Source organism: Triturus cristatus, chromosome 10 (assembly GCF_964204655.1).
Source record: "Triturus cristatus chromosome 10, aTriCri1.1, whole genome shotgun sequence".
NCBI classification, from domain to species: domain Eukaryota; kingdom Metazoa; phylum Chordata; class Amphibia; order Caudata; family Salamandridae; genus Triturus; species Triturus cristatus.
In genome coordinates, this window is record NC_140593.1 from 1232289151 (window position 1) to 1232301992 (window position 12842).

The following is a 12842-nucleotide window of genomic DNA, read 5'->3' on the forward strand; positions in this document are numbered from 1 at the left end:
TGTAAACTCAAAGCATTGTCCTTTTACGATATGAGATGGAAGAGGAAATATTAATCTAGTGGCTGAAAAACAGTGTTACCCAAAAACAGGTTTCAAATCCCACTTGTCCGAAATGTGTGATCCTAGGCAAATCGCTTCACTATGCCTCACTTGAATTGTAAAAACTGAGACCACCTTGAATAAATTCAATGCGGTGTAAAAATCTTCTCTCTTCTTTTTTAATCATGGGCAAGAATATTGACCACTCATGGTACTCGCGTCTCGGACTGCTTGTCTCAGTCTGGCTGTAAATCAGGTTTATGTCTTCGGAAGATGCTCCCTGAACTCCACTGGGCGAGCAGGCGAAGTCTGAATGGGATTTAAGGGAGTATGGGTTTTGCAACCTTGGCGGGCTTACCGTCTGTTTAAGTTTTATTTATGATGGAGAAATGTCATCGTTTTTACGGGTGATTTCAAGGAAAATAACAGTTCATCATGCGCCTGTCGGTCAACTGCTAATTGCTAACTTGAAGCTGGCTTTTGCTTCAGACAGTGAAGGGCATTTTTATGAGATCGCTTTAAGCGTGCTTTGAGATGACGTGCCTTAGTAGTAATCTGTGTCTGGCCCCTTCGTTGTAGAGCCCAAAATTTTGTTGAGGCTTTTGGGGGTCTGTAGGATGTGCACAAATTGTGGTTGACCAGAAAAAGAAGTACCCGCTATTAATGCCTCCTCAAATGATCGAGCTCAGGTTTGACCTGGGCAGGGCCCAGACAGGTAGGGGCCCACTGAACTGGCCAATAGTAATTACTCCAGTTCAAGCAGGACACGGTGTGGTGCTGTACAGTGTCCTTGAGGTTCACATGAACTTTTTAAAACATGCTTGCTTATAAAGGTCCCAAAGGCGAGACCTATTGGCTAGGTCAATGCTTGTTTAAAGGTAGACAGTGACAACTGTGATGCAATGGGCCCCTCGAACCCATGTGCCCCAGTCCTGCTGCATCTGCTTAATTATTGCTAACCAGCAGTGGCCACTTACACACCTGGCAGCAGTACCTGCTGCACTAATGAACGCCCTTTTTAAAGAAAAAAAAAGGGGGGAAAAATGCAACTTATATTTCAGCGTTCGCTACATAATCCATCATCTGCTGCATAGTACGCATATCCAATTCTTTAGAGCTGTAAACTAGTACTTACAGACATTCTATTCTGAAGGACAGATTTAGGGTATTTTCGATAATTCTGCTTTATTGTGCGGTATAGGAAGACAAATGCGTTCTTGTTGCACACATGTTTTTAAGTGAACCTAGTTCTATGTATGTTGCTGTTTATTTTGCTGCACAATTAACTTCTTTTGTGGTCTTCTGCCATGTTTTTCAAATATGTTGAGCGTGGATTCAGCAGCCATTTTGTCTCCCAAACCTACTTTGGGACGGGATCACCACGCACTTGTTCCTGTTCTCATAAGGCCATTTAAGCTCGGCGTTCATAAAACCAACCATCTGCTTATTGCCGCACAGATTAATATGTCCTCACAGCACTCTAACAAACATAAACTATTACCTTTGCCGCTAAACAATTCCCACCCCCTTTAACAATTTCTTATTTATCTTCAATTTGACAACTTCCGTTAGTAACGGGCCCTTTTGCCCTTTCTCCTGACTCCAATGTTTCTTTGCACTGAACCGGCCTGTCTGCCCCTGGACCAAACCTGCCTTCCTTTCATTCCCCCATTCTCCTCTTACTTTCCATTGTTCTTTTCCCTCTTACCTCTAAACTCATTCTTAGTGCCCTTCGGTGAGCTTGACTCCTATGACTAATACCCCTTCCTCTGATTACATCTCTTTCCCGGTGCCCGACCTGCTGCTGAAGTCTATTGTCCCTGTACCGGGGTAGGTTGGGAGGCTCAGTGCTTCCCTAGAGCAACTGCTCTGTCGGGAATTCAGTGCTGTGAAGCAATTGCCACTCGCACCTCTCACTGGGTGAAGAGGGCAGTGGCTTCCAATCCACTCAGTGCCCTGCAAGTCCCTCAGTGTGTGGTGTGAGTGTAAACTTCATAGGAAATACCATAATAGATTTTACCAATACTGCGTGGTTCTGTAATGACCACATATCTTATAATCATGATTCAAGCAGCAAAAACTGCTTCCGCCAGAATTGGGACTATGGAAATTTCCGGAATAAAGGCCTAACTATTTATGTTTATGCATCTCAGTAAGTGCAGCCAATTGTTAACTTGATGATATTCAATGGGTTTTGAAGCAATTATTTAGGTTCTCTCGCTGTTAGCAGGATGTTAGTTAAATACATTCTTGAGCCATCTTCACATAGATCAGGAATTGAAATGGGGCAAAAAAATACATAAAGGTCTTTGTTTTCAGCAATTCGTCAAGAAACATCATTTACTATGCAATAGCTCTAACTCTCACAAATGCGAGACCTATTGCACTGCAAATGATTGTGTTTTGTAGCAACCTCTTTGACCCTGCCAGCACAATTCCTGACCCCCGCGGCACTCTGATCACAGCTCTCACAAGGCCTCTAAGTAAATGAAGACAGCCTGGAAATGCAGCAAATAAACATCGCTGCACTTCCAGGCCATCTTCATTTACATATACTTGCAGAGGCATTTTGCGCCCCCCTTGGAACCCATCCACACGCCCCCCTCCCCCCAGGGAGGCGCGACCTACAGTTTGAAGACCTCTGGCTTAGCATGTCTGCTCTACAAAAACTCTTTTGTTTGATTTAATTGACTAAACTTTTGCTCCACTTACAATAAAAAGCTAGTCCACCTCAAGGGTGCACATGGCCCCAGACTTGCCTCTACTTTGACTAATAGCGTTATCATCAGGACGGGGCCAGTACGGTTTCTCAGTTCATGCTTTAAAACTCTCACTTTTAATAAATATTTACTAAAACATCTTGTGGTCGTGCATGGTCATTTACAGACAGCCCATTTCCATTGAAATAGCCACAAACTTTCCCACTAACATGCAATGTTATTGATAAAACTATACAGCATACAAATAGTGTGTGTGAATCAGGTTTTAGCAAAATAGTTATTATTTGCACCTCACCAATTAGTGTTTTTATATTTTTTTTTGCTCCTATTAAAATCTTGGTATCTATCACACTTCAGAATTTTTTTAAAAAGTGTGTTCCTAACTACTGAAATATATTATGAAATATTTGTACGGTTCATTTACAAGCTATTTAAATGTTATGTTACGAAAAAACTGACATCCTTTCACTTCACACTGCCTGTATCCCAGCACGATTGTCAGATAGTTTAGTTTACTTTACTTTATCTGACCGCAAAGTAAGAGGAGTTTACAAACACCAATATCTAGAATAAAATAAGCTGCAATTTGTAAGAAGACATAAGCTGACATTTGACCTCCGTCTTTGAACGCACAGGAAATGTGACAAGATTTAAAGGAATCTTTATTGCTCATTCACTTTCTGAATGAGCAGAACACCTGTTCTTTGCCAGTGTGAGCTCTCTCGCCTGACTAGGACCGTAGGCACTAAAAATAGCTCGCCCTGACAAAACCTGACTCGTCACAGTGAGTGGTGGAGTAGATTCCTCAAGGCCTGTTCAAGATGTCAATGTCTGGATCATATATTGCCTTTTCTCTCTACTTTATCATCCATCTGCTGACAGATCTATTAAAAGAAGGTGAATGGTCTGCCTTGATCTCATGGATGTGTATTTAGCAATTCCATTTTTTCCACCACAGCGGGGTGGTTCCTACAGTTTCAGTGGCAAACGTGCAAAGTCACGACCCTACCATTCAGACTGTCCTTCACCAAGGGAATGGAGCCAGTTGTGGAATGCTTAAGGGCCAAGGAGAGCTTGCATAATAATTTAACTGGATAACATAATGATCATAGTGCAGGACCCTCAAGCTTATTCATCATCAAACTCCTGTTATCTTTGAAGTCGAAATCTTGCATCCTTTTGAAAATACAAAACTTCACGGTTATTCAATACGTTAACAAACTGGGAAGCCTGAGGCTTCAAGTTCTGACAGATTGCAACAGGTTTCTGGCATTATTGCCCACAACAGCGTGGTTAGTGACAGCGGAGCATCTTTGTTGCTGAATGAATGTAGAAGCAGACTAGAATGTTTGGTACATGAGAGATGAAAGCAATTGGATGCTGAGTGTTCAGATCTTCCAAGTACTGATGAAAAAGTGGGAGGCGATTCCGACTGGCATTTTTGCATCTTGACTGAACCAATAGCTTCCATCATTTTCACTTGGAGACCGGATCTGGAAGCCCGAGTGACAGATGCATTTCTAAAAGACTAGAGGTGAAGCCAACGGTATGTATCTTTCCTCCATTCATGCTGATCCTCAGAGGAGCTTCAAAGACAAGAAGACAGCATATCTAGTCCTTGTGACTCCAGTCTGTAAAGCAGAGGCTCTGAGCTGTTCTCTTGCCGCGGTCATGGACTCCCTCGATCCCCATTTCTCTTTTTCTAGAGATTCCGACCGATCCAATGAACCAAATGCATCCATTAGTGGAGGCAAGCCTGCTTCACCCCGTTGCCAGGGAGCAGATGGCCAATGCCAGTACTTTCCGATCAAGCTGTGTTCTATATTAAACAAGCCTGGTCCAGTGGAATGCACATATGATATTCTTCGCCTTGGAAGAGATGGGTACTTTGGAGCGTCAATCAGGGTTTGGATACTGTGGAGTCATGCATCCCAGGTCATACATTTCTTGTCTCAATTGGCGTCAGAAGGCCTAGCTTACCGAACTTGGAACGCTTCTGATCGCCCATTTCTGCAGGTCATCATCCAGTAACAAATGAGCCAGACCAAAGGTCTGTCAGCTGCTTAAGGATTGACGAGACCACCGGAACCCAGATATACAACACAGAGATATGTCAATGTGGTCTGGGGAGTAGGAATAAACAACCATCAGCTAAACCGACAACGCTATTGTGTCTGGTGTCTTACTGAAGTGTTTCCGACATGAAGGGCTTGAATTTAGCAGGTGGGGTATTTTCGCAGGAAGAAGATTCTTTTAATATATCTAAGAGAATTGAAAGGTAATTTTAAATGTATTATCGAACCAGGTTTTCTGGATACTCATATTTTGTGTTATTCGAGATCTCAAAGCATATGAGGATTGTACTAGTTAATACTTTTAGGCACTAATGTAATTTCATTTAAAAAATGTAAAGCTTTGCCCCAATAAACCTCATTTGGTACTCAGGGTGATGGAGAAAGTTATTGGCACCATATACTAGAAGAAGGTTCCTGCACTTTCAAAAGGACAACACAGCACTAAAGCCATGTAGTTGGCAAGGCAATAACTACTGCAACAGTATAACATATACTAAATAAATACCGACGCCCACGTGAAGGCCACAACACTCTACTCCCTCCTCACCCCACAGCCCTGTCCTAGATGACAAAACAGTGCTCACATATTTGACAGTAGGGTGTCACTCAAACACCAACGGAAACCACTGAAGTGTCACCCATAAACCACTGAAGTGTCACCCACAAACCACAGAAGTGTCACCCATAAACCACTGAAGTGTCACCCATAAACAATCTAAACACGTTCAACTATTCCTCGGTGTCCTTAGTACAGCTGAATATGTTTTTACAAGGTATGATTGTATCCTTATAGGTAAACAAGATGTTCCCTGTCTCCCTGCACATTACAGACTGAGTGGGTGTAAAACCATGCTTTGCAGACTAACAGTGCAAGTTCCACTGAACTGCATCACCTACAAAAGGAACCACAAATCCCAAACTGCAAAGCGACGGCTCCCAAGGTAGTAATGCGCATGCGCACACCATTCTGGGGTTTTATTTTTATTGCGCATGTGCATTTCATTGACGGCCTGCATGTGAACAAGCCAAAGATGACACGACAGCACGCATGCGCACGATATACGTAAGCCGCCCCTCCAGCACGCGCACTGTGCGCAGTCAAGCAGCGTTTACCTTGGCGCGGTTCCGGATCTTCCCGGCCTTTTTCTGCTCTGTGAACGGGAGGAAAGAGAGCGATGTTAGTCCTAATTCGTGACCGCTACCTACTTACTGCGCGCGCTTTTCATACTCACTCTTTCTGGTCATGGTACACGGATAGCGAAGTGACAGGAACCAGGAGGAGAAGGAGCATGGGCCCGGAACATGGACATAGAGAGAGGACTTAGCTCCGCCCAACAGGCTTGTGAGCGGTGTCGCCATTTTGCTCAGGGTAGGAGAGGCGCAGGGTGCGCCATCTTGGATCGGATGATTTGGCTCCGCCCACAAGCTCGTCAGAGGTGTTGCCATCTTGCTCGGGTTGGAGAGACGCAGTGTGCGCCATCTTGGATCGGAGTACTTAGCTCTGCCCACAGGCTCGTCAGAGGTGTTGCCATCTTGCTCGGGGTTAGAGAGACGCAGTGTGCGCCATCTTGGATCGGAGGAGTTACCTCCGCCTACAGGCTCGTTAGCGGTGCCGCCATCTTGCCCTTGGAGAGGCTTAGGGTGCGCCATCTTGAATTGGGTTTCCTTTCTACCTAGAAGGTGCGCGGGCCTGTCGGGGACAGTGTTCCCGCCGCCTTTGAACAGGGTACCCTGGCCAGGGCCGCGGTGGCTCTGCGTTTGTGCTTGTGTAAACCCACTTGGCTTATCTTTCCGTTTCGAGTGGTTCAGATCAGTGCGACGTCAACGTTGTGGAGCATGTCATTATGCTGCTTTATATGGCGTGTATGTTATCCACGGGTGGTAAAACCCTTTACAATAGACGTTACACAAGGTCCTAAACCATTGCACGGCTGTAAGGGATGCCGAAGAATACTGAGATGGAGAGGTGATGCTCAGGGCGCCGGTGGTCAGTGTGGACCATCCCAAGCAGTTGGAGCGCTCCGCAGTGCACAAGAGAGCATTGCATCATGCACCCTGAGTGCACCACTGAGGGACAGAAAGAAAGCCTGCAGTGTTAGAAGGGTGCCACATCATATCGAGATAGAGGGATACGTTTCAGAGCTCAGCATTGTGCACTAGAAGAGGAGGGAAGAAGGCAATGGACAGTGGACCATACCCGAAATGCAGCACCCGCACCGTCAATCACCTATATAGTATAGACAATATTGTGTGCTCCCCTCTGAAAGGGATGCTAGACAAAAACCAAATGGATTGGTTCTGCACCACAATCTGTCAACACAAAAGTCAGTAATTGTGCATCATTATTAACAGTAAAGGAAAAATCACTGCTAATGCAAAAGAAGACAATTTAGCTAATATTATACGATAGGACCGGAGCAGCGTCAACCCAAAGAAACCTTTAACTTGTCATTGTTTTAAGTCACAATAGTTTTAGAGGTTCATTAATGAACCATGACTCGTTCATGGTGGCCTTTCATGATAGGCGACATTTCATGATCAGGAATGAAGATTGACTAAGTAACTGGGGCATTCTCCCTACGTCCTCTTAGTCAATTACTCATGCGGAATACCAAAGCTAATGGTGGCCAAAGAATCACAAGACTCACAATTACTACCCAGAATATTCTTTAGTTTAATAAAACAGATGAAAAATAATGCATAAGGAACCTGCAAGTATCCAATACTGATTCCAAAACTTTGTGACCCCAAAAATTATTTTGGAACCCCACACCCTGAATGTTACAGTGGTGCAAGAAGGTATGAGTAGCTTAAGTGTCCGCTCTGCAAATCTCGTGTAAAGAGACGCCCTTGAAAGCAGTCCAGGAATCTGCTACTCTTGTTTAGTGCCCTTGAATACCGGTAGGAGGGTAAACTTTACACTCGTATGCAACAGAAATAGCTTCCCAAATCCATCTACTAATGGCAGTACTAGAAGCCTTGCTGCCCTGGTTATCTTCACCAAAAGTAACTAGCAAATTATCCCCACCAAAATTAATAATCAACCTGTCAGATTCCCTGAGATAGAATACAATACAGGTACATTAAAATGACTCGTTTTACATCCAGCAAATGGAGCATCCTATCCTCTGACGAAAAATTAAGAAAACAAGAGGGGAGAAATATCTCTTGTTCTCTGTGTGCCAAGGAAGGAACCTTAGTCAAAAAAGATGGATAAGTTCTCAAAATGATTCCATCTTCAGAAATTCGCAGACCTGGAGACTTGCACATAAATACTCATGGTTCCCCTATTCGTCTAGCAGATGAGATTGTGACCCAAAATACAAACTTTAAAGTCAACCACTTCAATGGAAAGGGGCTCAAAGGGAACACCCTGAAGAAAAGTGACCGAAGATCCCATGGAGAACAAAAGGATCTAGTCACAGATCTGTAGATAGCAAAAGTCTAAAGGAGTCTGAAAACCAAAAGAAAATTATCTGGGAACTCATCAGGAATATGAAATGACTGAAAAGCAGCCCATTGTGCTCTTAATGTAGCCAATGAAAAGCCTTTATGAAACCCATCAAGACCAGGTGAAGCCCTCCTGTTACTTTCCCAACCAGGAAGATTCTTAAGTAGGTCCCTTTTCCTGGTTGATCCTGCGGAACTTGGATCTCAACCCTTGTCTGAAGAAGTGTTTGAAGGAAAATATACTTGCTGTGTGGGAGAAGTACTCCAGCTCTCACTAGCCGAGTAGAGCGGGCACGTATCTAGGTTTGGTGAGGGCCAGGACCCTTGAGGCTAGTTTGACTACAGGACCCAACCCACACCGCCCCCTATTAAGTATAGTATATTTGCAGCCGGGGTACGTCCCACACACAGCAAGTATATTTTCCTTTCTGCATGCTGAAGCATATCTTTAGCACAATATGCATTCACCTGGGAATTTTACATGGGTGTGACACACAGAGTACGTTTTCTTTCTAGTACTGCCCTAGATAATGCCCAGGACCGATATAGGCCAATAGAGTAGGGCAGAAACGTGATGGCGTTTTAAAATTAGGGTCATAAGACCACAATTAGAAAATAATTTTTTTCTCCATGATAATTGCTGGTTCCAGCAAATACTCGGGACTGCCATGGGATCCAGGTTTGCTCCCTCTTACGCCTGCCTTTTCATGGGTTGGTTTGAGAGGGAGCATGCCTGGGGCCGACGTGCCTCCCCCTGACGGAACACATCGTGTTCTGGGGGAGGTACATAGACTATGTCATCTGTCTCTGGGCTGGCTCTAATGAACAACTATTGGAATATTTTGACTATCTGAATGTGAATGAATATAATGTGAAGTTCACTATGAATAGTGACAAAGCCAAGATCAATTTCTTGGACATTCATTTCTACATTAAAGATCATGTGATTGCAAGTACACTACACAGGAAGGACACAGCGTGCAACAGTGTCCTTCACGCTACAAGCACTCATTCGCATTCGGTGATCAACAATATCCCCTTTGGAGAAATAACGCGTATCCGCAGAAATTGTAGTGAGGAGGATACTTATCAGAAGAACTTGCGGGATTGTGAAATGAGATTTCTCAAGAGGGGATATAGAAAAGACATTGTTGGCAAGGCCTTGGTTAAGGCAAAAAACTTGACTAGGGAATTCACACTAAGAGAGACTATTAAGAAGCAGAAACAACTTACCAAGAACAAAAGTGTTTCTTTGGTAACGCAGTTCAATACCAATAGCTAAAAAGTTCGGAATATTGTAAAAAAGATCTGGGGTTTGCTGCTGGATGTGCCAGGTCTCAGGAACTGTATTTCTGAGGTGCCCTTGATAACCTATCGCAGAGGAAAAACCCTACGTGATGCCCTGTGCCCAAGCTATGTAACCAATAGACAAAACCATGACACGTGGTTACCATCTAAACCACTAGGTTTCTATACATGTTCCTCTTGTAATATTTGCCCTTTTGGGCGAAACAAGACTACTAATTTTGCTTACAATAACTCTTGTCCTTATAAAATCTCACAATTCATAAACTGCAATACCACATGTGATTTATGTGTTGGGCTGTGACTGTGGCACCATTTATGTTGGAAGCACTATACGCCTCTTGAAAGTGCGTATTCAAGAACATCGTAGGGCACTTCTGAAATATGATAGTCGCTATCCACTCACAAATCATTTCAAAGAAAAACATCCTGGCAATAATAACTTTTGGTTCCATGGTATTGACCATGTTACAGCAGGAATTGGGGGTGGCAACCACGAACTCATGGTCAGGCAAAGGGAAGCAAAATGGATTTGCCGCCTTCGAGCGACATTAATGGGCCATAATACTGACAATGAGTTACATTATTTCTTAAAATAACCACTTTTTGACAACTGACCATTCCTCCAACTGATCATATTGAAATGACTGAACAGTGGTCACTACCGCTCATTTGAACATACTCAACCCTTATTCGCAATGTTTTGGTCTCTTTGCACCTTAAATATCTCTTAGACATCATTCTTTTCTAAGAAATGGTTATGTCATTTCCTTCCTTGAAACTATGTGAAGGAAGATACTCTCCTAATACTCAGGACATCTTTGTTTGGGAGCACCTTGAATCCTTTAGTTCAAATATTAAGGGATGCTTTTCATAGTGTCGGACACCTTCTCATCATATACCTTTGGTGGCATAGGATACTGATCTCCAGATTACTCACTAATTACAATCTTTAATCTGTTTTGGGTTTTATTTATGCGTAGTACAATCCAGCAGCTATAGGATGTTTATCAACATTTTCCTTCACTTTATCAAATTGGTGGTTTAGGATTATTTTGGTTTTTTTCTTTTTTCTTTGCACATTAGTGGTTTCCTCTCCTTCCCCTTCTCTGGCTAGGTCTTTGCCTTAATTCACTCCTTGTCAAACAGTTTTGTTTTTTGTTAACACTTCTGATTGTGTCTTTATTACGTTATTATTAGATTTTGTACTTATGGGTCCCATCTGACCATCTCAAGATGGCCGCCATTTTCATTTTTATTTCTGTTTGGTTTTTAAAGGTTTATAATGGATTGTTTCTATTTACTCACTCTCTTTGCGCTTTTTCCTTCTGACTTTTAATTATGTTTTATTCACTTTGTTCCCTATTTAATATGCTTTTTAGTAGTCATGAAGTGATAAGTGTAGTCTGGACCTTAGTCTTCCACTTTCCCCTACAATTACAAGATGGCCGCTGCGATTTCTTATTAACTATATCTGCCGTCGCGCTGTCACTCACTCACTGGTTTAACATTATACCAGGTGACTTACTTACTCCGCCCTCATATTTATGATCAGCGGGTTTAAAAGAAGGGCGCTTTACCCTTAGACTCGTTACTGACGGTTATTATGCCGCATGAAACACTACTCCACATCGCTCAAGGTAAAAAGATTTCTTGAATATTCTCCGTATGTTAGATATTTTTGGCCGCGTTCTTGGTTCGCGATCGCTTATTAAGCATCTAGTACACCGCTCTCTATTGAATTTTTACTCCTGACATTTTGTTTAGATCGTTGCGAGAGACATTTCTCTCCGCCTCCCTACCTTAGAAATGATACTTGAGAAATGAATAACTTTGCAAGAGACTTTTCTCTCCGTGTTCTTATTTTAGAAGTTATACTGGATTAATCAACAATTCTGTGACACTTGTCCCCACTCGGGATAAGGTAACTTATTTATGTGTTTTGATCTGGCTTTATAAACGTAAACTGTTCTATAAAGGTCCTCTTGGGTGTTCCTCTTCTCTTCCGCATTTACACACACGAGTATTCGCATTAGATTTTTACTGCTCATGCCCTGAACATAAGCGCGATGGTGGTATTGAAGTTATCGTTTGGTGTAGATTGCTAGTCTATAAGTACCTTGACATTTACATTTGCCTCAAACATGGTGTGGAATATAAATACCTAAATTACTCTTACGAATACCCTTCCGGTTGATGCATATATATCAGTATGCTATGAGAGAGTTTTTAGTGACTTAGCAGCGATTTTGCTTTTATCATCATTGTCTTCCCACAAACTACCGTTAACTCTGAATATCTGAATTACGTTGGATTAGAGTAGAATGACTCACTCCTGACATTATTTAATCTAGTGATGAGTGTGGACAGCAACTCTTTATGGGGTTCCTTTCCGATACTTCTCAGATTTTGACAAGGACTACTTTCAAATTTTAGGCCGATTCTGCAATTTTCTCCTTATTACATATAGCTTCTCGTGTTCTTTCTGTTTCTCTGTTTTAGATACTCCTTCTCACCAAATATAAGTGAGTGGCCAAGTCTATATAAATCATTTGATTGGGATTGTTCAGCCTGAGAGAGCTCTACATTTGCTCTACACAATTGAGGCCAATTGTGCACCGACTACTTAGGAGGTGAGACCTTTTCAAAGAGGTTTTCCGATACGTTGTGAACTTAATTGAAGCGATTTTGCAATTACATGGATATTGACTTAGAGATGGACATTTGGGCTATGACACGATTTCACTTTGACACATCATTAGTCCCGCTAGGTACTATGCTATGGGTTTCCCTGCCCTTATATGGTCTCCCGTATATATATGTCTGTCTCACGCCTCAATGCATTTTTTTTGTCCCTCTCTCTCTCCTTTTTTTAATGTGTCTTAAATGTTTTAAAATATATTTTATGTGCTTGTTGTCATATGTTTGTTGAAATATAATTGTTATTCTAAATATTGTTGCTTATACTTTGTCCCACATGGCATTTGTATTATTTCTTCCTTTGGGTGAGAAATACAACAAACAAAAGACTGTTTCTTTATTTTTGTTTTTTGTCATAAGCAATATTTGTTTTTTGTTGGGTCATCTATGTGTATTATATATGTATATTAGTTTAATTATCACTCTTGTATATGTTTAATGTTATGTAATATTTATGGTGTCCTTTATCTATAATGTTACAGCCCTGACGAAGTTCCCACTGGCAAAGAATTGGGAACGAAACGCGTTGGCTGTGTGCCAGTTTTGAACAATT

At 42.3% G+C, this 12842-nt stretch overlaps 1 protein-coding gene across 2 annotated transcripts in view; it reads right to left on the reverse strand.

Annotated features, from left to right (window-relative positions):
• GNL3L (G protein nucleolar 3 like) overlaps nt 1-6249 on the reverse strand; it is a 64923-nt gene extending 58674 nt beyond the window's left edge. The window contains exons 1-2 of one of the 2 annotated variants that reach the window (XM_085629846.1): nt 6067-6249; nt 5948-5985 (exon numbers count right to left, since the gene is read on the reverse strand). In XM_085629846.1, the coding sequence (XP_085485972.1) occupies nt 5948-5985; nt 6067-6193 (165 nt within the window). In that variant the 5' untranslated portion in view covers nt 6194-6249. The remainder of the gene's footprint in view (nt 1-5947; nt 5986-6066) is intronic. The other variant, XM_085629845.1, reaches the window with a different exon arrangement.
• Nucleotides 6250-12842: the final 6593 nt, after the last annotated feature.